We start from the raw sequence: 23797 nt of genomic DNA on the forward strand, positions 1-23797 counted from the left end.
GTGAAGAGTGGTTTTACAGAAGGAAGAGGACAATACTGGAATCATCTTTGATGTTCCCATTTATAAATAATATCTTCCACCAAGATATAGAAAGGCGGAAAGCTTTTATTCAGAACTAGTAAGTATATTACACCTAACGGCTCCCTAGTTATATAGTGTGGTACTAAATATTGATTATATTAAATGAAATATCAATTCATGCTTTCACCAGTGTATTGGTGGAATTCTCAGTAAATATTCTGTACTCTGGGGGAACTTATTTACAAATATGGTAGCCTGTGATAATATTTATAAATATGGTAGCTTGTGATAAACAGTGGAACCACAGATAGGCTAGGACTCATGCAGAGGTGACCAGGCTATGTTTTACCTTGTTGGTTCCCTGTCATCACCTACTCAGTCCTATCCTTCCATCCAGACAGGAGCTGTACTCATTGAGATCATAGTGAAGAAACAGAATAGATCTAAGTGGCACCCAAAATTAGTGCTTTTCAATATGATTCTTTTTTTTTTTTTTGGTACCGGGGATCAAACTCAGTACCTTGTGCTTGCGAGGCAGGTGCGGTGCTACTGAGCTAAATCCCCGGCCCAGTGCTTTTCAATTTGAGAAGGGTGGACCTATGCTATCCAGGGTGGCAGTCACTCACCACATGTGGCTATTTAACTGTGGCTTTAAATACATTAAAATGTAATTTAATGTAAAGTTCAGTTGCACAGCTACCCTAGCCACATTTCAGGTACTCACTACCACATGTGGACTATCCATATCAGATAGTGAAAATATAGAGCAAGGTCATCATCTCAGAAAGGTCTACTGTAAAGTGCTGGTTAGACCAAGATATTCTGCAAGGAGGAATAGTAAATGAATGAATGAATAAATGAATGAGGAACATTGTTCTAAACTTTTTTTTCCTTTGTGTTTTTGAGACAGGGTCTCGCAATGTAGTTCAGGCTGGCCTGGAACACACTATGTAGCTCAGGTTGGCCTCAAACTGTTGGTGCTCCTCTTCTCTCAGCCCCCTGAGTGGTGAGGTTATAGAGCCTAGACCATCCCCAGCAGCTGAGCTTTTCTTGAGGGCCTGGATTTCAAGCCTTTTGCACATCCATAATTCAGGATGGCCTGAAAAGAAAAAATGTACAGTCCTAATGCTCGACAACATATATCTATGTCTATATCTATATATAATGTAAGTAAATAAATATGTATTTTCTCCCATCTCAGTGGATTTCATTAAGGAAAACAGTCGAGTCCTCATTCAAAGGATGGATATGACTGTTATAAAGCAAATTGTGGATGACCTATTTGTATGGAATGTTCTGAATTGTGAAGAAATCGGTGTCATTTGCCGTGAGAAGGTGGAGCAGGATGCAGCACGTGGGATCATTCATATGATTTTAAAGAAGGGCTCAGAGTCCTGTGACCTCTTTCTCAAATCCCTGGAGAAGTGGAATTATGCTCTATTTCAGGACTTGCGTGGAAAAAGTAAGAATCAGTTTACTTGCATCTGTTCCTCCAGATAGAATAAATCACAAAGAGGATCCACAATCCTGATGATAGGAACTCTTCCCTCCTCATATCACCTGGCAGTGGGCTTTGATTCATGCTGAGGAAAACACTCATTAGACAGTGAAGCCAAACAACCCAGGGCCAGGGAACAAATGACTTAGTATATTCTCATTTCGAAGTATCCTTGGACTGGCCAATTGTGGTGGCGCACGCCTGAAATCCCAGTACATAGGAAGCTGAGGCAGGAGGATCCCTGTGAGTTCGAGGCCAGCATGGGCTACATAGTGAGTTCAAAGCCAGCCTGAGCTACATAGTGAGATCCTGTCTCAAAAAAAAAAAAAAAAAAAGTATCCCCAGACTATTCAAACACTCAGGTCAACATTATTTCGTGACCCTATAGGGAGTGGTCCAGCTGACTACCTACTCCACGATCCAAGCACAGTGATAAGGGGAACCTGACTCAGGGAGAATGATTTTACTTTTCATGAAGTGGTAATTTAGTTTTCATCATTTTGAATTAGTAAATTATGTCACACGGGTTAAGGCTTCATCTGCTGAAAGCTACCCCTAACTATCATTACCAGCTAAATCTTTCACTCGCCTTAACCCAAACACAGGGTTTTCCCATGTGCAATCAGCTGCTGTTAGTTTGGTGGCAGAAAGAAGCCAAAAGGACAAAGAGGGGAAAAAGGGAGAAGGGAAAAGCAGGAATAGATCTGTGGAGATCCTTATGCCAGCTCAGAACTGGGGGAGGGAATTAAAGTCACTTCCCCCAGCTTCTGCGCATATCTTCCCTTCCTCCTCCTGACCTCCAGGCTTTGAGGAGACGCAGAACTGTGCCCTCTCTAACATCTCTTCTTCTCTAACAGGTCTTTTCCAACAGATACCAGAAGGAGACTTAGATGATCTGGCTCAGGATTTAAAGATCTTGTATCAAACTCCATCCTTTCTGAACTTCTATCCCCTGGGGGAAGATTTTGACATAATTTTTAATTTGAAAAGCATCTTCACAGAACCTGTTCTGTGGAGGAAGGACCATCACCATCGCCGTGTGGAGCAGCTGACCCTGAATGGTCTGCTGGAGACCCTTCAGAACCCCTGCGTCATTGAAGGGGAATCTGGCAAAGGCAAGACCACTTTGCTCCAGAGAATCGCCATGCTCTGGGCCTCTGGGAAGTGCACGACTTTGACCAAGTTCAAATTTGTCTTCTTTCTCCGTCTGAGCAGAGCCCAGGGTGGACTCTTTGAAACCCTGTGTGATCAGCTGCTGAATGTACCTGACACAATCAGGAAGTGGACCTTCATGGCCATGCTGCTGAAGCTACGGCAGGGGGTTCTCTTTCTCCTTGATGGCTACAATGAATTCAAGCCCCAGAACTGTCCAGAAATTGAAGCTCTGATAAAGGAAAACCACCACTTCAAGAACATGGTCATTGTCACCACCACTACTGAGTGTCTGAGTCACATAAGGCAGTTTGGTGCCCAGATCGTTGAGGTGGGGGATATGACAGAGCACAGTGCCCAGGTGCTCATCCGAGAAGTGCTGATTAAGGAGCTTGCTGAAGGCCTGCTGCTCCAAATTCAGAAATCCAAGTCCTTGAGTAACCTGATGAAGACTCCTCTCTTCGTGATCATCACTTGTATTATCCAGATGGGCGAAGATGAGTTCCACGCTCATACACAAACCACACTCTTCCGTACCTTCTACGATCTGCTGATACAGAAAAACAAGCATAAACACAGAGGTGCGACTGGTGCTGACTTCTCTCAGAGCCTAGACCACTGTGGAGACCTGGCCCTGGAGGGTGTGTTCTCCCACAGGTTTGACTTTGAGCTGGAGGACGTGTCCAGTGAGAATGAGGACGTCCTGGTGACAACCGGACTCCTCTGTAAATACACAGCTCAAAGGTTCAAGCCGAAGTATAAATTCTTTCACAAGTCATTCCAGGAGTACGTGGCTGGACGCAGACTCAGCAGTTTCCTGATGTCTCCTGAGGCAAAGGAGGTGGCCAGGGGGGACACATACCTGCAGAGGATGGTTTCCATTTCAGACATTACCTCCCTCTACAGCAACCTGCTGCTCTACACGTGCGGGTCGTCTGCTGCAGCCACCAGGGCTGTTGTGAGGCACCTCGCAGGGGTGTATCAACACGGCAGCCTGCTAGGGCTTTCCAGGACCAAGAGCCCTCTCTGGAGGCAGGGATCTATACAGAGTGTGAACAACACCACGGATCAAGAGATTCTAAAAGCCATCAACATCAATTCCTTTGCAGAGTGTGGCATCCATTTATTCCACGAGAGTATATCCAAATCAACCCTGAGCCAAGAATTTGAAACTTTCTTTCGTGGTAAAAGTTTATACATCAACTCCGAGAACATCCCCGATTACTTATTTGACTTCTTTGAACATTTGCCTAATTGTGCAAGTGCTCTGAACGTCGTTAAACTGGACTTCTATGGAGAAGCCTTGGCTTCACAGAACAAGGCTACCACAGGGGAGTTCCCGGAAACCTACATTCCCAGCAGGGCTGTGTCTTTGTTCTTCAATTGGAAGCAGGAATTCCAGACGCTGGAGGTCATACTCCGGGATTTCAGCAAGTTGAATAAGAAAGATATCAAATATCTGGGCAAGATCTTCAGCTCTGCCACAAGCCTTAGACTGTACATTAAGAGATGTGCTGGTGTGGCTGGAATCCTCAGTTCAGTCCTCGGCACCTGTAAGAACATTCACTCCCTCCTGGTGGACACCAGCCCTCTCACCTTAGAAGACGAGCGGCACATCACGTCTGTGACCCACCTGACAGCTCTGAGCATCCATAACCTCCAGACACAGCGGCTCCCAGGTGCTGTACACTCCAGCAGTTTACATGCTACCCAGGCATGCTGGGACTACAGAAACATGAGATAGCAGAGTTTCGTTTTAAAATTTCTAATAGTTCCTACCAGGCTCCAGGACTTAGAAGGCAGGTGGAAGGGTTGACGACAGAGGTCTATGTAGATGGTGGCTGTCAGGCTGTGAGGCCCTGGGGAAGAGTCCCAGAGCGGAAGCCATAGAGTGTGAAAAGCTGTACGTAAGCTGGGTGTGATGGTGCATGCCTGTAATCCAAACTCGGAGACTGAGGCAGGAGGACTGCAAGTTTCAGTGCAGCCTGGGCAGCTTAGTGACTTAGCAAGACCCTGTCTCAAAATAAAAACTTTCAGGGGCTGGGGATTTAGCTCAGTGGCACCATGCCTGCCTCACAAGCACAAGGTCCTGAGTTCGATCACTGGTACCAAAAAATAAATAAATAAAATAAAAACTTTTAGAAAGGTCTGGGGACTTAGCTCAGTATGAAGGCCCTGGGTTCAATCCTCAGTACCTCAAAAATGACAAAAGAATCTGAGATGAAATGTCTCCTTCTTTCCTATCTCTCTCTTCTACCCATGACCACCTTTCCTGGAGGAGCTGAGCATTTTATAATTGGGAAATATCACATCAATACAGACTTCTTATTTCTCTGGAAAATTGTTAGATTTGGCAATGTTGCACTCACTAACAATTGGCTGAATCTGAATGACCCACCTCTGTGATTTTTGGACAAGACATCATCTCCACTTAGTTACAAACCCTAACTGTCCTCCTTCTCCTAAAAACATTATTTCTCTGGCCATTTTTGACCTTTATTGATAGCTCATGCAGTAAGTTTTTCTGAGTCAGATTTTTTTTCAATATTGAGGATTTAACCTATGATCTCAGCACTGGGCTACATCCCAGCCCTTTTTTATGTTTTGAGACAAGGAGGCTGGACTCAAACTTGTGATCCTGCTACCTAAATCTCCCTGAATGCTGGGATTACAGATGTGCCCACCATGCCTAGCTCAGACTTTTTTTTTTTTAATGTTTGTAATTCCCAGACCAAAAGGGTTAATTTGAAAATAGCATGATATATACAGTTCATAACATGCAGGGGCCTTTTGCAAAAACAGATTTAGGTTAAAGAAAGGCAAATGACCAGGCTGGAAATGTATATTCCTAAGAAATCACATAATCTCATTAACACTCCAAGGTTATTTTTTTAAATAAGGGAGAAATATTGATCAGCTTTCCCATTGCTGGGTCAAAATACCTGGCACCTGAAACTTAAAGGAGGAAGGATTTATTGTGGCTCATGGTTTCAGAAGTTTCAGTTCATGGTCCATTGGTTCCAAAGTAAAAGCATCATGATGGGAGGGCATCACAGAGGAAAACTAGGACATCTGTCAAACAGAGAGCAGGGGGAGAACCCAGAAAGGGAAGGGGCAGGGGCCAGATATTGTCTCCAAGGTCACATTCCCGTGACACACTTCCTCCAAGAAGTCCCCATCTCCTTATATCCCATTCAGTTAGAACTCACCCATGGGTTAATCCATTGAGGGGAGTTAGTGCCTTCTCACCCAGTCATCTCTCCAAGAGTCTCTTAATCCAATCAAGTTGACAGGCAAGATTAAATGGCATAAGCAGAAAGCTAGAACTGTCCTTGAATGGCTTTTCTTTCTTTTTCTTAAAATTTTATGTATTTTATTTATCAATAACAAATGCTAACTTTTAAAAATTCACAATTTGGGAATGGGGATATAATAGCTCTGTAGTAGAATCCTTGCCTACCATTTGTGAGGTCTTGGGTTTGATCCCCAGCACTGGAAAAAAAGAGAGAGAGAGAGAGAGAGAGAGAAAGGAAAAAACCCACAATTTCTACTGAATGTCAATTTTTTTCCAAGAGAAATTTCAACTATTACACTACTGGTAAATGAAAACTCAGACCAGAGTATGTAATCTAATTGTTCACAAAAGAATGCAAAGAGCAATATTCTTTGGATTCTTGTTGAACCAGTTTGGGTTATAGACAAAGGATCCGAATGTTTTCTTTACTCTTTTTCAAAATTGAGTCTGGGTGTGGTAGTATGCACCTGTAGTCCCTGTTGCTCAGGAGGCTAGGGAAAGGATTGCTTAAGCGCAGGAGTTCAAAGCCAGCCCAACCAACATAGTAAGACCCCATCTGGTGAGTGAATGAATGAAGAATAAATGAATGAATGAGAAAAGTCTTGTCATATGAAAGACTCTTTTAAATACTTGAGTATAAGACTATTGTCACTGTTAAGTGATACTATTTTAAAGGGAAAAATAACTTTGTGTTCTACTTGAGCATATTCAATTAGTGAGCAAGGCCAAGAACAAAGATCTGTGGCAATAGATTTAGGGACTCCTGAGGCCATCAAAAAATGACTTGTAATCATATTTTGGACATAGTTGTTTAGTCGTTCAAGCAGCATTATTATCCATATCATGTTTATAAAATTTTATTAAGACTGGCTTTATGATCCAAAAAATGATCTATCATGGTAAATGTTCCATGCACACTTGAAAAGGGTGAGTTGGAGTGAATGTCAGTCAGGTCACCTTGTTTAATAGTCCTATTCAAACATTTTCTATACTTATTGGTTTTCTCCTTGCCTATCAATATGGACAATAGGGTATTAAGATCATTGACTATATTGTGTTTTTCTCCAATTTTCTCTCAGTTATGTTTTTTGAGTTCTTTATATAGTCTAGATATTAATCTTCTGTCAGAAGACTAACTCACAAAGATTTTCTCCCAGTTTTTCTCTCATTTTGTATGCTGTCTCTTCATTCTTGACTGCTTCCTTTGCTGTGTAGTAGCTTTATAATTTCATATAATCCTATTTGTCAACTCTTCCTATTATTTCCTGAGTAATTGGAGTCCTAGCCAGGAAATTGCTGTCTACACCAATATCTTCATGTAATTCTCCTGTTTTTCTGTAGTAGTTGCAGTTTCAGGTGTTACAGTAAGATCTTTGGTCCATTTTGAGTTGATTTTTGTAGAGGGTGAGAGATGGAGATCTAGTTTCAGTCTTCTACAGGTGGATGTCCAGTTTTCCCAGCACCATTTGTGGAAGAGGCTGTCTTTTCTCCAGTGTATGCTTTTGGCTCCTGTGTTGGGAAACAGATGGCTGTAGGTGCATGGGTTCTTTGTTCTATTCTATTAGTCTATGTGTCTACTTTTATGCCAATACCATGCTGTTTTTCTTACAATGGCTCCATAGTAAATATTTTGTTTTGTTTTTTGAGACAGGGTCTCACTATATGGTTCAGGCTGAGCTTGAACTCACTAAGTATCCCGGCTGGCTTCAAACTCACAGCAATCCTTCTGCCTCAGCCTCTTGAGTGCTGGGATTATAGGCGTTTGCCACCATGCCTGGTGTCCATAGTAATTTTGAAGTCAGATATTGCAGTGCCTCCAGTATTGTTCTTTTTGCTCAGGATTGCTTTGGCTATTGCTTTTGGTAGTTTGTAGTTTTTGAGAAATCAGGCCATTTCACACAAGATGTCAAATTTATTTATATAAGTTTGTTCATATTATTTTCTAGTTGTTCTTCGAATATCTGCAGTGTCTCTTGTGATAGACTATCTTTTCATTTCTGATATTGGTAATTTGTGTATCCTCTTCTTTTTCATTCTTGTTAGAAATTTATCAATTTTATTGATCTTTTGAAAGATTTAACTTTTTGTTTCATTGCATTCTATTGCTTGTTTGTAATTTTGTTGATCTCTATACTTTATTATTATTATTTCCTTCCTTTTCCTTCCACTGGATTTATTTTACTCATGTAATCTCTGATGTATTAAGCTCAGGTTATGGATTTGAGATCTTTCCTCACTTCTAATTACAAATATCCAATGCTATAAATCTCCCCCTAAGTACTTTGTTACCTTACTATCCTTATTATTCATCTTTATTTCTGTATCTTTCAAGATACAGTAAATTCCCAAGAGAATTCCACTTTGACTCATGATTAGTTAGAGGCATTCAGTTTATTTCAAAGTGTGTAGATTTCTCTGATTCTTTCTTTTCTTGGTATTTAGTCTAATTCCATTCTATATGTAGAATATGCTTATGGCTAAGTACTATAGATATTCTTTTCTTTTGTACCGGGGATCAAACTCAGATCCTTGCCCTTGCAAGGCAGGCAGCGGAACCACTGAGCTAAATCCCCGGCCCAGTACTATACATATTCTTGACTTAAAAATACATTTTTCTTGCTGGGTATGAGGGTGAATGCCTATAATTCCAGCATTCAGGAGACTAAGGCAAGAGGATCCCCATGAGTTGAAGGCCAATCTGGGCTACACAATGAATTCAAGTCCACCCTGAACTACATAACAAGACCCTGTCTCAAAATAAGAAAATTAAATTAAATTTAAAAATACATTTTGTGTCAATTTCATGCACATTTCTTGTTCATGGTGATAACTAAAATCTTCTGATTGGTAACAGAAATGACAATAATAGTAAATGACACAGTAAGTACTGAGTAGCCTTTGTGTCAGTTCTACATAATCTAATCTTTTTCCTTTTGGCAGGTGGTCTGACTGATGGCTTGGGTAACTTGAAGAATCTTATGAAGCTGATACTGGATAACATTAAGATGAATGAAGAAGATGCTATAGAATTAGGTCAGATTTTTGTTTTTATTAATATAAGTATGATAATAAGAATAGTTAGCTTACCTTTCTGTTGCTGGGACTAAATACTTGACATCTGCAACTTAAAGAAGAAGAGATTTATTTTGGCTCATGGTTTCCGAAGTTTCAGTCCATGGTCACCTGGGTCCATGGCAGAAAGGTACAGTGGAGGACAGTTGCTCACCTCATGGCAGCCAGGAGGCAGAGAGCAGAGGAAGAGCCAGAGAGGAAGTGGACAAGGGCCAGTTATTGTCCCTACACCCCCAGAACCCAGGCAGACATACCCAGAAGTGTGCTTTACTAATCTCCTAGGCATCTCTCTAGCCAACCAAGTTGATAATCAAGATTAACCACCACAGAACCTTTAGCCCTGGCTCCATACACGGCAAGGCTGTTTTTCCGCACTTGTGACTACATTAGTTTCCATGGACACTTGTTTCCCACTCCCACTACAGTTGTTTGGTACCATTTTATTCAACTTGTACATCACTAGGCAATATCCTTTTTAGAGGAGAAAAAAATATGACGTATGATTGACTATGATTGTATTTAAAACATTGAAACAATCTAAATGTTTGATACTGTGATTTCACAGTTAAGTAAAACTTCTTGAATGAAATAAGATACAGAAAAGAAGGTGGCATCAAGAAAAATCTCAGGAACATCGCAGAACATATGGCTTATCACAGAGATTCAGATCCACCAGGACAGGGAGGATTCCTGTGAAGCATTTTCCCCAATGTCTCTGCTTCTCCCCCCTCTTCCTTCCTCTCTCTCTCTCTCTCCTCTGCTTGAGACCTCAGTAAAAATGCTTCTTTCCCCCTTTAGCCTTTTAATTCTGCTTCCTGCCAAAAAGCACCTATATTCTTTAATTAAAACATCGTTGACCTCTTTTCCCTATATAGTGTCTGAGAAAAATAATCACATTAATTCAATATTCAATAAACTATGAATTAAACAGAGTATCAGAGCTGGAAAGAGCCTGAAAACATCTACTTCATTCATTTATTTGTAGAACATCTACTATGACCTAGAATGGTTTATTTTTTTATGGATATATTTTAGATTTACATAATGATAGATTGATTACAGGGAATTTGTACCTGTACGTGATATATCTTGCTTTTTTTCCCATTCCCCCCTTCAACCCTTCTTTCCCTTCTTATTTACAAAAGTATTGTTTCCATTTTTTCCCTCCATTGTCTTTTTCCTTGTCTCTTCTTTCCTTTCCCCCTCCCACCTCCCTTGTTCTTCTCATGTGAACATTTTCTTCCCATTTTCCAGTATCTATTTTAGTCCCTATTTCCACTTTCAGTTCCTCACAGCAGAGGAACAATGTGATATTTACACATGTGTGTCTGATTTATTTCACTTAAGAGTAAGGCTAAATGGATTCGCCTTGTGACTATACTCCTAGAATGGTTAACTTGCCCAAGATCTCACCAATTGATAGAAAAAAGTCAAAAGTAGCTCCCCAGGGCAGTCTGGTTCTGCTCTTAAGAAATAAAGTCTTAACTTAAATAAACTAGTCTAATTATAATAACAATAATTTGCTATGTATTACAGAATTATTGTGCAATACGTTATACACTACCCTTGGTACTTTTACACACTTTCACTCACTGAATCCTCACAAGCATCCAAGTATGTGGGTATAATGATCCCTGAGGCCACAGCTAAAAGCCTGAATAACTTGCCTGAGTTTACAAAATTATTAAATGGTGAATCTAGAAGTCAGAATGACCACAAAGCTCATGCTCACGCCTCTAAGCTGTCTGTATCTTATGACAACAATGAATATGTGTTGAAGGTTTACCGTGTGCCAGGCACTATGCTACAAACATTATATACATCATGAGCAGCTTTTCCAAAGCTCTGCAAGGTTGGTATTTTTAAAACTATAGAGGCTGCAGGTATAGCATAGTGGAAAAGCATTTGCTTAGCGTGTGTGTGATCCTGCATTTGATCCCTAGCACCACAAAACAAAACACCCATGTATGTCTTTCCATGAGTACCACCAAGATTAGAAATATTTTAATGACATAAAGCTATACCTAATCAACCCTAAACTCTACATTAACTTTAAACCTAAAAATTAGGGCATTTAAGGGTGTTGTCGGTTGATGTAAGGCAAATCTTTCGCGCGGTCAAACATGCTATGTTGGTGTAGTCTTGATAGGAAGTCTGTATGGGTGCCCCTGGCATGCAGTCCCAAGCAGGACCCCTTGCGGTCGCAGACAGTTGCACTCCAGGAGACTATGGTCTCCCTACTGCCCCTCTGGACTCAGAGTTCTAAGACTTTTTTTTTTTTGGTACCCGGCATCAAACTTGGGTCCTTGCGCTTGCAAAGCAGATGCCAGAACCACTGAGCTAACTGAGCTAAATCCTCGGCCCCTAAGACTTTTGAGGGGACTAAGAGGAGAGTTTTCCCAGAAGAGCTATGAAAAGAATTATGGGAAGAGCACACATTGGTACCCATTGAAAATGCTAAACATCTACTGTAGTTTTTGTCATGCTATTAAGAGAATGATGTGCATTTAAGTGGCTTTTGAATGGTCAGGAAGATTGGAAAGTAAAAGTTTAAAGAAACCCCTTTGAAACTTGAGGTCTCTGCACAATTCTGCTTTGCCTTCTTTTCAGTCCATTCATCTAGGTTGAATCAAATTAACTTGGCATCCTAAAGTATCTCTGTAGCCGAGCCTGGGTCCTGAGCCCTAGGTTGTCGCCAGCTGTAGCCGACACACCCGGTCGGCCCTGTCCTAGGACCCAGACCCACGACTTTGTTCTTCCTGACGCAGAGGTGAAGGAGGATGAATGACAGAGACGCGGAGCCTGTTTAACATGGGGCAGCGTGTTCTCTGCCTCTTTGTAGGCAAGGAAGCCCCTAGCATCTGGCTCATCTTGCCTTAATTCACCCAAACACAGGCACAAGCAATCGAAGTAACAAGACGCGCGGGCTTTCCGATACGCATTAGCACACGGGCAGGTAAACATCTTAACCTCAGCCGTCTTAAGTTTTCCCCAGAACCCGCACTATGCAATCGCCCGAGTGCAGCCTTTCTCCTTTGTGCTCACAGCGGAGGCCAGTTAGGCCTCAGTTCTCCTCTGGTCTCCCGCAAATCTCCTTTCAATCTTTTTGCAGCTAATGGTCTGACAAACCTGAAGAAACTGTGCCTGTTTCGTTTGGCCCATTTGTCTGACGTGGGAGAGGGAATGGATTACATAGTCAAGTCTCTGTCAGGTGAACCCTGTGACCTCCAAGAAATACAATTAGTCTCCTGCTGCCTGACTGCAAATTCCGTGAACACTCTAGGTAACCATTTCCTCCATTAACTGAATGAGATCGTGTGATTCTTTTATACTAATGAGCACTAAATTTCTCAGAGGGAAATTTAATTTTAATTCAAATTTAACTAGAAAAGACAATAAAGATGTTTAGGTAGTATCTAGCCTGTTTTTAATGAGTTCTTTTCATGATTAGAATTAAAATTAATTATTAGTGGATAATAGAGAACTGTAAAATAGTTGACATAATTTTTTTTTTCATACCTGGAATCAAACTCAGGACCTTGCGCTTGCAAAGCAGCTGCATTGCCGCTGAACTACATCCCTGGCAGTTGACATAGTTTTAAGAGAAGATGAAGATGAAGAAAATAGATATTGTTTGGAAAAAAAACTTTCTTAAAATTTGCCACACTTCCTGTCATATAATTACTGCCTAATATTTGGATGAATGGATAAATGATTGTAAAGCAGAGACATAAGAGTTTCTTTAAATCTGCTCAGGCAGATTCTTATCCATTGCCCTGTTAAGACGGAATTAATATGTATAATAGTTGAGTCTTTTCAATCCCCAAAGGGTATGTATATCAAGTATGGAGAACTCTCTCCATATTTTTGGATAAACTATTCAATTCAGATTGTTTTAAAATTTAGACTTTGGAAAAACATTGTGACACTATCAAACTGCTAGGAACCCATAAAGATTTCCAAGGAAACCATTAATATAAATTTACAGGTAGAGAACCCATGGTTGGAAAGGGCTAGACAAATACTGGGAACACAGGAATGGTGAGCACAGCTTACAAATGAAAATAATAAATGTATGTTTTCATGAACCTTGTCTGATTTTTAAAAGATTTTCCTGTCAAGTAATCTTGACAGGAAAAATTTCAGCTTCATTCAACAAGCATGAGAAATACATGAAGTGAAGAAGTAAGCATTTCTTAGCTAGAGTGATGCCACTGTATGATTGAATGAAAAATAGTTTTCTGTATTTTTCACCTCAACGTATTTGTCTTTGTCATTAAAATTCATTTCTTGCTGAGTGTGGTGGTGCATCCCGGTATTCCCAGCATTCTTGAAGGCTGAGGCAGGAGGATGGCAAGTTAGAGCCCAGCCTGGGCAATTTAGGAATTTAGCAAGACCCTATCTCAAAATTTAAAAAGGGCTGGGGATGTAGCTTAGTGTGCAGTCCCTGGGTTCAGTTCCCAGTAAGACCAAAAGCAAAGAAGGAAGGAAGGAAAGAAAAGAAAAAGAAAGCAGAGTTGGTCTTGCTTCAAAAACAAACAACAAAAACAGGGGCTGGGGTGAAGCCCAGCAGTAAAGCTCCTGCCTGGTGTGTGCAAGGCCTTGAGTTCACCCCTCAGGGGAGGAGAGAGAAAAGAAATCGTTCCCAATTATCTGTTTTCAATTGCAGTATTTAGTTCATTTATATCTAAGGTACTTATTGATATGTCTGGATTTGCACCTGCCATTTTGCTATTTTCTTTTTTTATCCTTTTTTTTTTACTAAGTTTTTATTATGAACATCACGCCTATGGCATCAACAAAATAATCTAAGCTGAAGTGCACAAAAACATCTGTTTTTGTTCCATTGTTTCTTGTGCATGATTAAGCGCATTTTTGAATTGGAAACAACTTCACAGTTCACCTAATCCAACCCCTTCATCCTGTAGAGGAAGACCCTGATGGTTACAGAAATTGAGCGACTTTCCCATGGTGATAACACAACTCTTTTCTTATGCTGCTGTTCACTATATGTGACCTAATCAGAACCCAGGACAGACCACTTGATCACAGACATGAAAGTAGCGGGTTATACCCCTCAGAGTAGTATATCTTTGGGAATAATGATGTTAACCAAGTCAAATGACAGTTTGCATTACCATCAGCAAAGAAGAGATTTGGAATTCTTCTAAGGGTATTTAAAAATGCATATAGTTGTCTGAAAATCTGTTTTTTAAACATTTTTTTACATTTTTTTTCCAGCTCAGAATCTTCACAATTTGGTCAAACTGAGCATTCTTGATTTATCAGAAAATTACCTTAAAAAGGATGGAAATGAAGCTCTACGTGAACTGAGTAAGAATGACAACTCAGCCCAAATCACATACTTGAATATGTATACTGGGTAGTTAGACTATCAGCCTGAGCCAGGGGGTCTCTTACAGCCAAGTGTGCCTTACCAGATGCAGCTGGAAAAAGAAAAGCTTTTAGGGCTGAGTCACCAGGCTGCATGTGCGCATTGAATACCTCCTTCAAGGAAGCTTGTGACTGATGTTAGACAAATTTACTTAAGGAACTGGTGATAAGACTTTTAAGGTATGACAGTGATACACGATTAAAAAAAATAAAAAAAATAAAAGAACTGATACGTATGTTTTGGATTTGCTCCAGAATAATACGAGAGGAATCAGGTAGGGATTAAGTGAGCTTGCCCACGATTTGCTGTTTGCTGAAAGTTGGATTATCATTACATAGACCGTAGTTTCATTGCACTATTCTGCTCAATGCTTATGTGTGTTGAAGTATTGCCCATAAAACAGCAAAACAGATTCTCAGTGCAAATTGAACAGGCTGGAAAGCTGTCAGAAAGATCATTTCTTCCCCCAATCCCTTTATCCTTCATCAATTTTGAGATGATCTATTTCCTGAACTGCTCTTTGTTTCTCCAAGTTGGCAGGCTCAGCATCCTGCAACAGCTAACTGTGCTGATGCTACCCTGGTACTGCAGTGTGCACCTCAGCCTGACCAGCCTGTTGGAGCAACTGAAGGGGGTCCCACAGCTTGTCAAACTTGGGTTGAGAAACTGGAGCCTCACAGATGCAGAGATTAGAATTTTAGGTAGGTACACAGAGCTAAGACAAAAGAACTTGGCCCTAAAACTGTTCTTAAGTTGGCTTTATTTTGTTCCTTTACCTTGTCTCCTCTTTTAAAAAACACATTTAAAAAGCATTAACACATATTAACGAGTAAGAATATTTAAAACAGTGACTTTCTTTCAGGTTTTTACGCCTTTTCCCTACAGACTTAAAGGAAAATCAGTCACGGTATCTGACAAAGGATACTATATTATTGTTCATCCCCACCATAAGTCTCTGAAATTCAGCAATGTTCTTCCAATGACAGGAAGTATTTTTTCAGTCAAGTTATTGGGTGTTCAAAATAAGCAAAGGCAAATGCAGGTGTGTCTAAATGGAGCCACAGAATATCTTTAAGCAGTGGTGTGCAATACAGAAAACAATTCATCTATCTAAATGATGAACTACAAACAGCTGATGAAAGGTTTTGGCGCTGTCTTTACTTGTTAGCAATTTACCTGAAAGAAATCACCTCAAAACATAATGGCTTAAAACAATAATCATTATTTCACAATTTCTGTGGGTCAGGAATCTGGGCGTAGGCTAGCCAGGTGATTCTTCTTCGGCTCCCTCGTGAAATGGCAGGTTGGAAGATGGCAGGGGCTGCTAGAGGACCTGCTTCCACGAAAGCTCCTCATGTGGCAAGCAGGTTAACACTGGCTGTTGGCTGGAGGCCCCAGTTAGCCAGCACACCTCTCCATAGGCTGTCTGAGTATCCTCACAACATGGCAGCTAATTTCCCCCAGAGGATGGGATCCAAGAAAAAGTAGGTGAAAGCTACAGTGCTTTTTGACCTATCCCTGGAAGGTTGGCACTAGTCATTTCCTTTATATCCTATTGGTTACACAGGTCAACCCTGTCCGGTGTGGGAGGAGACAATATAGGAATACGAAACGCAAGGAGGTTAGAGTGACTGGGACCATCTTGGAGGCTATCACGACCGGAGGTGGAAGATTGCAGCTGCCTTTATTTCCCTTACAGATTGCTTAGAATGTGTTCAGTTCACATAAAATTTACCATTTTAACCATTTTAAGAGCATGGTTCAGTGGCATATTTTCACATTATTGGGCAACCATCACCAAAATTCATCTCCAGAATTTTTCATCTTCCTCATCTGAATTTCTGTACCCATTTTGTACCCAATATTCACTCCTATCTCCTCCTTTTGCAACCTTCTCTCCTGGAAATGCTTACCTCTAATCCTTAGGGTGTCCAAGGGCTTTTCCTTCCCTAATGATGCTTCAAGATCGGGATCTTTCTTTCTCTGAATTCCTAATTCCACTACCCTCTCCTCCACTCACTCCCTTTTACCCATCAAATCATACCATGGGTGTCTTCATTACTTTTCTCATTGCTGAGACAAAATACCTGACACCCAAAGTGAAAGGAGAAAAGATTCATTTTAGCTCACAGTTTGTAGAGGTTTCAGTCCATAGTTAGTTGGCTCTAAGGCAGCTGGAGAGAGTCTATGGCAGGGCAGGCAGGAAGCAGCAGCAAGCTACAAAGCAGCAAGCCTCTCTTTTCCTTTTGTCTCATCTGGGCTACCAGCCTTTTGGCTGGTCCCACCCACATCCACCGGTAGGCCTTCCCATTATCCACACCCAGAACTATGCTAAAGGAGGCAGTGGACTAATTTAGTTATGACACACCCTTAATCCTAGTATCACACCCTTAATCCACATTCACATACCCTAGATCCAGCCACCTCTGAAAAGCCCCACCTATGACCACATAAGGTTTTGAAGGGACATCTATATAAAAGCCATAACATTAGATGACATTCCTTCAGGCCCTTCCTCTATTCTCAGTGGTATTGGAGGCAGGTAGTTCTGTGACAGACTGATTAGCTAGCTAATAATAATCCCTCTCAGGTAACCTATTACCTTAAGTGAGTTGGAAAGAATGTGACTTTTCAGGGAGCCCCTTGAGGGTGCCTAGATTTAGAATTCATGTTGGGGAGGCACTTTTAGGCAGGGGTCTTTCAGCATCTTTCAAGTCAAGTAGACAGCTACCTACTTCACCCATTCCTGAAGCTAGCCATTGAGACTAGGGAATGACATGGGTTGTTTAATGAAATAAGAACTGAGCCAGGAATGGTGGCCTATGCCTGTAATCCCAGCACTCAGGAAGCTGAGGCAGGAGGATCACAGTGAGTTCAAGGCCAGCTTGAACTATATAATGAGACCTTGTCTAAAGGAAGAGAGAGAGAGACAGAGAGAGAGATCTGAGGCTGGCAATAATTCACTATTTGACTTTACTTTCCTAGTGTATTATAAGCCTCCATTTGTGAATAAAAAAATAAATAGGAGAAGTTATCTGATTCCTAAAAACTTAGCTGTAATGATGTACTCTAAAATATAAGATGCCTGAGATGTAGCTCAGCAGCACAGAGCCTGCTTGGAAAGCGTGAGGTCCTGAGTTCGATCCCTGGTACCAATAAATAAATAAATAAAATAAGAGTGAAATAACTCATAGTAGTAATTTATTCTCAAATATTAAAAAATGTGTCAAATTATCGTGATGTCTCTATAAAAGATAACCATTACTCTCCCTGGTTTACAAAAAGGCTTGAACATAAAAAGGTCATCAGACTATAGCAGGGAGGAGGGTTGGAGATAAAAGAGGAAGAATTGAGGAAAGACAAGAGGAAGTGAAACTGCTGACATTGTTCCCCTCAGCTAAGTCCTCCCCCTCCCAGAGGCAAACAGTCATCTGGTCGGCTGGAGGCAAGTGCTGAACAGTGAGAGACAAGTGCTCAGCCTGCACCGTGGCCAGTTCTGGGAATGCTTCCTGTCTACCCCCTCCAGAGGCTGCATGTTGAAGTAGCCAGGTGCACTGATTCTGTAGACGGACAGGCCTGCCCACCACCACTTTGTAGATGAGCTGTCTTCATCTGTTTTAAGGGCCTCTACCATTGTGCTATTTCTCAGCCTCTTAAAATTTTTATATTTTGACCCAGGGTCTCACTAAGTTGGTTAGGCTGGCCTTAAATTTAGGATTCTTTTGCCTCAGGCTTCTCAGTAGCTGAGATTACAAACATGCACTCCTATACCTTCAAGATACTAAATTCAGACATCCTATTCTCAAATAGTAATCTCCTCTGTTCCACTATACCTACTCAGCAGCTCCTAATCACCAGTTCTTTTACTTCACTTCCTGTCCATTAATCCCACTACTTCTGTTGATTCCCTTACCATCCATCTCCTCTAGATTCCAACCTCCATCCCTTGCAAACACTCTCATCCCAGGGGCTGAAACTTTCCAGGCCCACAGTATTGCAAGTCAGTTTAGGCAGTGACAATTAGAGGAGGACATGTGTGTTTGAGGTGACAATCAAATGAAGGGTGTAATGAGAGATGGAATCTCTAATTAAAGACACACCTGGCAATGAGATGCAAGGAGACAGAGATGTGAGGCATAGAACAAACTACAGCAGGTCGGGTGTGCTTTCCTGGTGAAACGCCAAGCATGGGTGCTCTTAAATTTTGCCCTTTTTTGTACCTGTACTCAGGTTACTGGGGGTGGGGATCACACAGTTTGTCAGAAAGATATGTTGCAAGTTCACACTGGCAAACTTCGACAAAAATACTTAGAACCCAAATGCTAAGAAAATATTATATATCAAAACTTGTGGCATGCAGCAAAAGCAGGGATTGAAGGAAATGCTCACAGCCTTAAATGTTTATGCAAAAAAAGGCTGAAAATTAATGTTTCTAATTTAAGAAGCCATAAAAAGAAGCAAATAAATACAAAAGTATAACAATGATAAACATAAAGAGTATAAATCAGCTGGGTGTGGGGCATATACCTGTAATCCTAGCTACTATAGAAACTGACACAGGAGGAGCCGGGGAAACTCAGTGAGACTGTGTCTCAAAAAATTAAAAAACAAAACCAGCCAAAAAGGCTGGGTATGTAGCTCAGCCAGAATACCTGGGTTCAATCCCCAGTACTGAAAAAATTTAAAAAGCACCTTATTTTTGTTAAGTGGTTGCAGAAACTTTTTAGGGTCCCCAAAAGAAAGGTCTTCAGTTTTTTTCTTGTTTCCTTTGAGACAGGATCTTCATACACAGTTCAGGCTGGCCTTGAACTCTGTGCAGCCCAGGCTGGCCTCCTGCCTCAGCCTCCCAAGGGATGGGATTACAGGCATGCACCACCACTCGGCTTTCTTGTTTCTTGTTTCCTGACGGAGCCAGCCATCACTTGTCGAACAGTACCTGAATGGGGGAGTGAGGATGAAGAAAAATAAAGAGATAGAGATAGAGTTGGGAGGGCTCCCAGAGACTGAGCGCCCAAGTTTATCCCCCCCCCCCCTTTTATACAACAGGCGAGTTTGGTTGTTAATCATGACCCTTATCCAGAGACACCTGCTTCCTTGTTTTCTAGTTCTTTGGGAATTCCCCACCCTCATGGGCTTGTTTCTCGGGGTTACAGAACGTTCATCACGTTCCAGGGCAATCTAATTTGGCAAGGATACGGTTCCTCATAACATAGTCTCCTTGCTCTATACAATGGAGGGTAGGATTCAAAATGGAGCCTCTTTGGCTAACACCGCTTTCCACACACCGCTCTCCACATCTCCCCATTTTATATATTATGATCAAGGTCCCTTGATCACACAGATAGACTGTGCCTGTCTTAGGTGAGGAATATAAAGAAATCCCTTACCCGTCGTGGAGTCAAGAGCATCACAGTACTCTTGCTTTGTCTTAGGTTGGTGATTTCCTATACTCCTCTTACCTGTCATTGACTACCAGCCTCTGCAGGGAATTACAACCATGGGTTTAGGCAGTGTAGCATGTAATTATAGACCATGAATACTTCCAGCCATCCTCATTAAAGAATGCATAAACATCTGTAGTAGCGCCAGAAGGCTCATGCATCTAAGAGGCAGTCCTCCTCCAATAATTACTATGGAAATGAGTTACCGCGTAAATGCAGATGTAGATGGCAGAACTTTTCTAATTTGTTCGATAAAATCCTGTGCAGTCTGGGCTGCATCAAATTTTAGGGGTTCTGCATTTTGGAGATCTATAATATCCAAATCTAAGAACACATTCGCAAAACCATTATCTGATTTTCTGTTCGGGTGACACAATTGCTTATTTGACAATTAAAGCAAATTACATTATAATAATCAGAACCTTTCTGAACACTAATATTTCCTACAAGCAATACATAAGAGCGCATGACACATGCAATGACATTTCTTTTGGGATGACGAGAATTTTCAGACCAGTCCAAAACATAAGTATCAAGTCCAGTAATATTATATCTTACAGGGGCATCTGCCACACATCTCTTCCATGGAATAGTCTAATTGGAGCATTAAAAGTCTGAGGCACTACACCAGTGGTCTCTATACCCACAGGTAGATGTAGATGGACTCCAGTGATCCCGCCTTTGCATTGATCTACCTGCCTTCCTGTCAGGGTGTGAGCACTCAGTCTTATACAATCAGTTCTGTTGATTTTGAAGAAACATATGGGGATTTGGGTTTCTGATCCCGTATAGTTGAACAATAGGACCTCGTTCTTGTCAGGTGCTGCCGGCTCATCCAACAGCCTGGTATTGTTCACCCATACCATTACTTCTCCATTTTTTCAGCTCGTTGGATGTACAACAGGTGGATCAGGTACATAAGTCCAATAAACCTTCTCATTAAGCGTCATCATTAGATTTATCAGTAGGACAGTTGTCAGGATCATCCTAAGGGTCAGGAGAATTTCCCGCAAAACGAACCAATCTTTCGGGCAGCCACCTGGCACCTTCAGCGTCCTACGGGAAAACACAAACATGCCCTCGTCCCCATATTAATACCGGGTCGGGGCCACTCCATACACCCATGAGGGGATCTTTCCACCTCACTTGAGCATATGATGATTTAGTTTTAGGGTGCCACAGCCGTTCTGCTGCAGTCACTCCATAAGCATCCACAATTTCCCTTTGCCAGGGGTCTGGGAAGCCCAGAATGAGCCCTAATGTGACCCACATAACAAGGACAGGTCCGGGCATGTATGGACTGTTGTATCTGAGCAAAGTAATTGATTGGCGAGGTCCGAATATTGCCCTTCTCCTGCCAGCATGTCATAATCAATATCATTTCTATTAGCCCGAGTTAATTCAGCTGTTCTTTGACACTGCTTGGAAAACTCTGTTTTCCAAAGGAGGTAATCTCCCCCAGACAGGCATGCCTTAGCAAGCTGTTTCCAATCTCCGAGAGGCAGCGCCTCCGTGCTCAACGATTCTAACATAGCCTGAGTAAAAGGTGCGGTAGGGCCATATTGTGCACATGCCATTTTTAACACTTTAAATTGCTTAAAAGATACCGGCTGATGGATTCTGACCATATTCCCTTGAGCGTCAGCTTCCTCAAATACTGGACAAGCTAAATGAAAGCCCTGGGTATCTTCCCCTCTGTCAACCGCATGTTGCAGGGTAGCTTGTAATGTCGACAGAGACCGAGAATTGACAGACAAAGGCCTGGGTCCTGGGGGATGTTTAATCATGGCTATAAGAGGGTCAGTTTTTTTTTATTAATCTTGGACCTGCAACCGGTGGGGAATCAAGACCAGCAATTATACTAGGAACTATTCCTCCCCCGCTCTGAGTCTTCTGGTCTTCCTCTTCCACCGTTAAGCCTGTCTGCCACTGCTGACAAAGAGACTCCAATCTCTTTTCCAACCTAGTAATCCTTTTGGTCACGTCCTCATTCGCTGGCTGTCTGGATTTTTCGGTTTTCCTGGCCACGGCTACAATAGGGAGGGGGGCCAGTCCTCCTTGTTATACCTAGCAGCCTCTTCTTCCAAATCATCAGCATCTCACGGGTTTAGGGGTCCCTCATCCGGAAAAAACCCTTCCTTAGTGCAGGCTCCGCATCAGCATACACTGGCGGAGCAGATGGCTTAGTTCCACTTTCTACAGGAGGCGGAGGGACAACCTCGGGAACACCAGCCTTGTTGGGCTCCTCCGAGGAAGGACTTGAGGAGGGTCCTTCAACCCTCTCTCCCTCATGCCGAGGATCCAAACTATCTCTAATTAAAGCCCATAAACTAAAAGCATCTATAGGGATTTTAGTGGGTCCGTGACTATCGTAATAGTCCTGAAGTCGCCTTCCCACCTTATTCCATACTTCTAAATCTATTGTGCTTTCTTCAGAGAACCAAGGACAAACTTTCTCTACAAATTCTAAAAAGTTGCATAATTGTTGATGCCCTACCTTTGCTCCACGAGACCAAAGCATTTTTTTTAAGCATATGTACAAAAAGCAGCTGGCTATTACCAATACCCATTTTGCTACTCCCGAGTGCATTCACCGCCCTTAATTTACTTATCCGAGCTCACGATCCGCGGTGTCCTTCACTATGGTCCCCCGTATTCAGGTCCCTGTTCGGGCGCCACCCGTGACGGAGTCTGCTGGCCGTCACTTGTCAAACAGCACCTGAAAGGGGGAGTGAGGATGAAGAAAAATAAAGAGATAGAGATAGAGTCGGGAGGGCTCCCAGAGACCGAGTGCCCAAGTTTATTCCCCCCCCTTTTATACAACAGGCGAGTTTGGTTGTTAATCATGACCCTTATCCAGAGACACCTGCTTCCTTGTTTTCTAGTTCTTTGGGAATTCTCCACCCTCATGGGCTTCCTTGTGTCTCGGGGTTACAGAACGTTCATCACGTTCCAGGGCAATCTAATTTGGCAAGGATGCGGTTCCTCATAACATAGTCTCCTTGCTCTATACAATGGAGGGTAAGATTCAAAATGGAGCCTCTTTGGCTAACACCACTTTCCACACACCGCTCTCCACAGTTTCCTATATTGCCTAATGCAGATGGTTTGAATGTGTTCCCCAAAAAGCACATGTTGGAAACTTAATCCTGAGAACAACAGTGTTGGGAGGGGAGGTACAATTGGGAGTTGTTTTAGGTCCTGAGGGCTCCACCTCCTGAATGGATTCACAGAAACCATGAAGAGCCTGAGGCTGGGATTTTCACCTCTTGTTTGTTCTCTCACCTTCTTTTTGCTCTTCTATGCTGGGGATGACAAAATAAGAGGGCTCTGCCAGATAGTAGCCCCTCAAAATAGATACCTCATTTTTTTTGCAATATTGGGTTATAAGTCCCACCCCAAGAGTCTCATTTTTGGGGGGTGTTTAGTCTCAGCCTTCTTTGTTGGATGCTGCTGGCAGATGTCTGCTGATCCTGTACTATTTTCCTCACAGTTTAGAATAAGGCACAGTTGATAGGAAGCTCTGTGTGTCTGAGGGGAAGGATGACTTTCGATTGGTTAGCGTCACCACGGGGTGATCAGACAAGTGAAATAGCTTTCCTTGTAGGGCCTTTTCCCTGAGAAGAAGCCTCATCTTCCCCCTGGAGCATCTAAGTCCAATTGCCGTGTTCTGGGAATGGGGTTAGAGAGCCTGTTGCTTCTGTGTGTTCTCCATGCACCCTGACCTACCACGGCACCCCAGTGGCCATGTAATTATAGTGTTTGGCTTCACACTATGTTGTAAGCCCAAGGAGTCGGGGTCCATGTTTGTCCTTTTCACATGTCCCCAGCACCAAACTTACAGGCATGCAATATGTTTGCTGAATGAATGAAAGCTGAGTAAGAGCTCTGGTGCTAGCTCAGGTGAACTATAGGACAATACA

The 23797-nt window shown here is 42.0% G+C and overlaps 1 protein-coding gene across 1 annotated transcript in view; it reads left to right on the top strand.

Annotated features, from left to right (window-relative positions):
• The window catches only part of Nlrc4 (NLR family CARD domain containing 4), a 26852-nt gene continuing 3055 nt past the window's right edge, over nt 1-23797 (top strand). Inside the window, exons 1-7 of the mRNA XM_004839268.4 lie at nt 1-118; nt 1223-1483; nt 2377-4350; nt 8907-8999; nt 12151-12321; nt 14280-14372; nt 14967-15134. Of these exons, the coding sequence (XP_004839325.1) occupies nt 118; nt 1223-1483; nt 2377-4350; nt 8907-8999; nt 12151-12321; nt 14280-14372; nt 14967-15134 (2761 nt within the window). The 5' untranslated portion in view covers nt 1-117. The remainder of the gene's footprint in view (nt 119-1222; nt 1484-2376; nt 4351-8906; nt 9000-12150; nt 12322-14279; nt 14373-14966; nt 15135-23797) is intronic.

This window comes from Heterocephalus glaber, unplaced genomic scaffold (assembly GCF_053883595.1).
Source record: "Heterocephalus glaber isolate CG9 unplaced genomic scaffold, H.glaber_assembly_v1.0 deba00001457, whole genome shotgun sequence".
In the NCBI taxonomy this organism is placed as follows: domain Eukaryota; kingdom Metazoa; phylum Chordata; class Mammalia; order Rodentia; family Bathyergidae; genus Heterocephalus; species Heterocephalus glaber.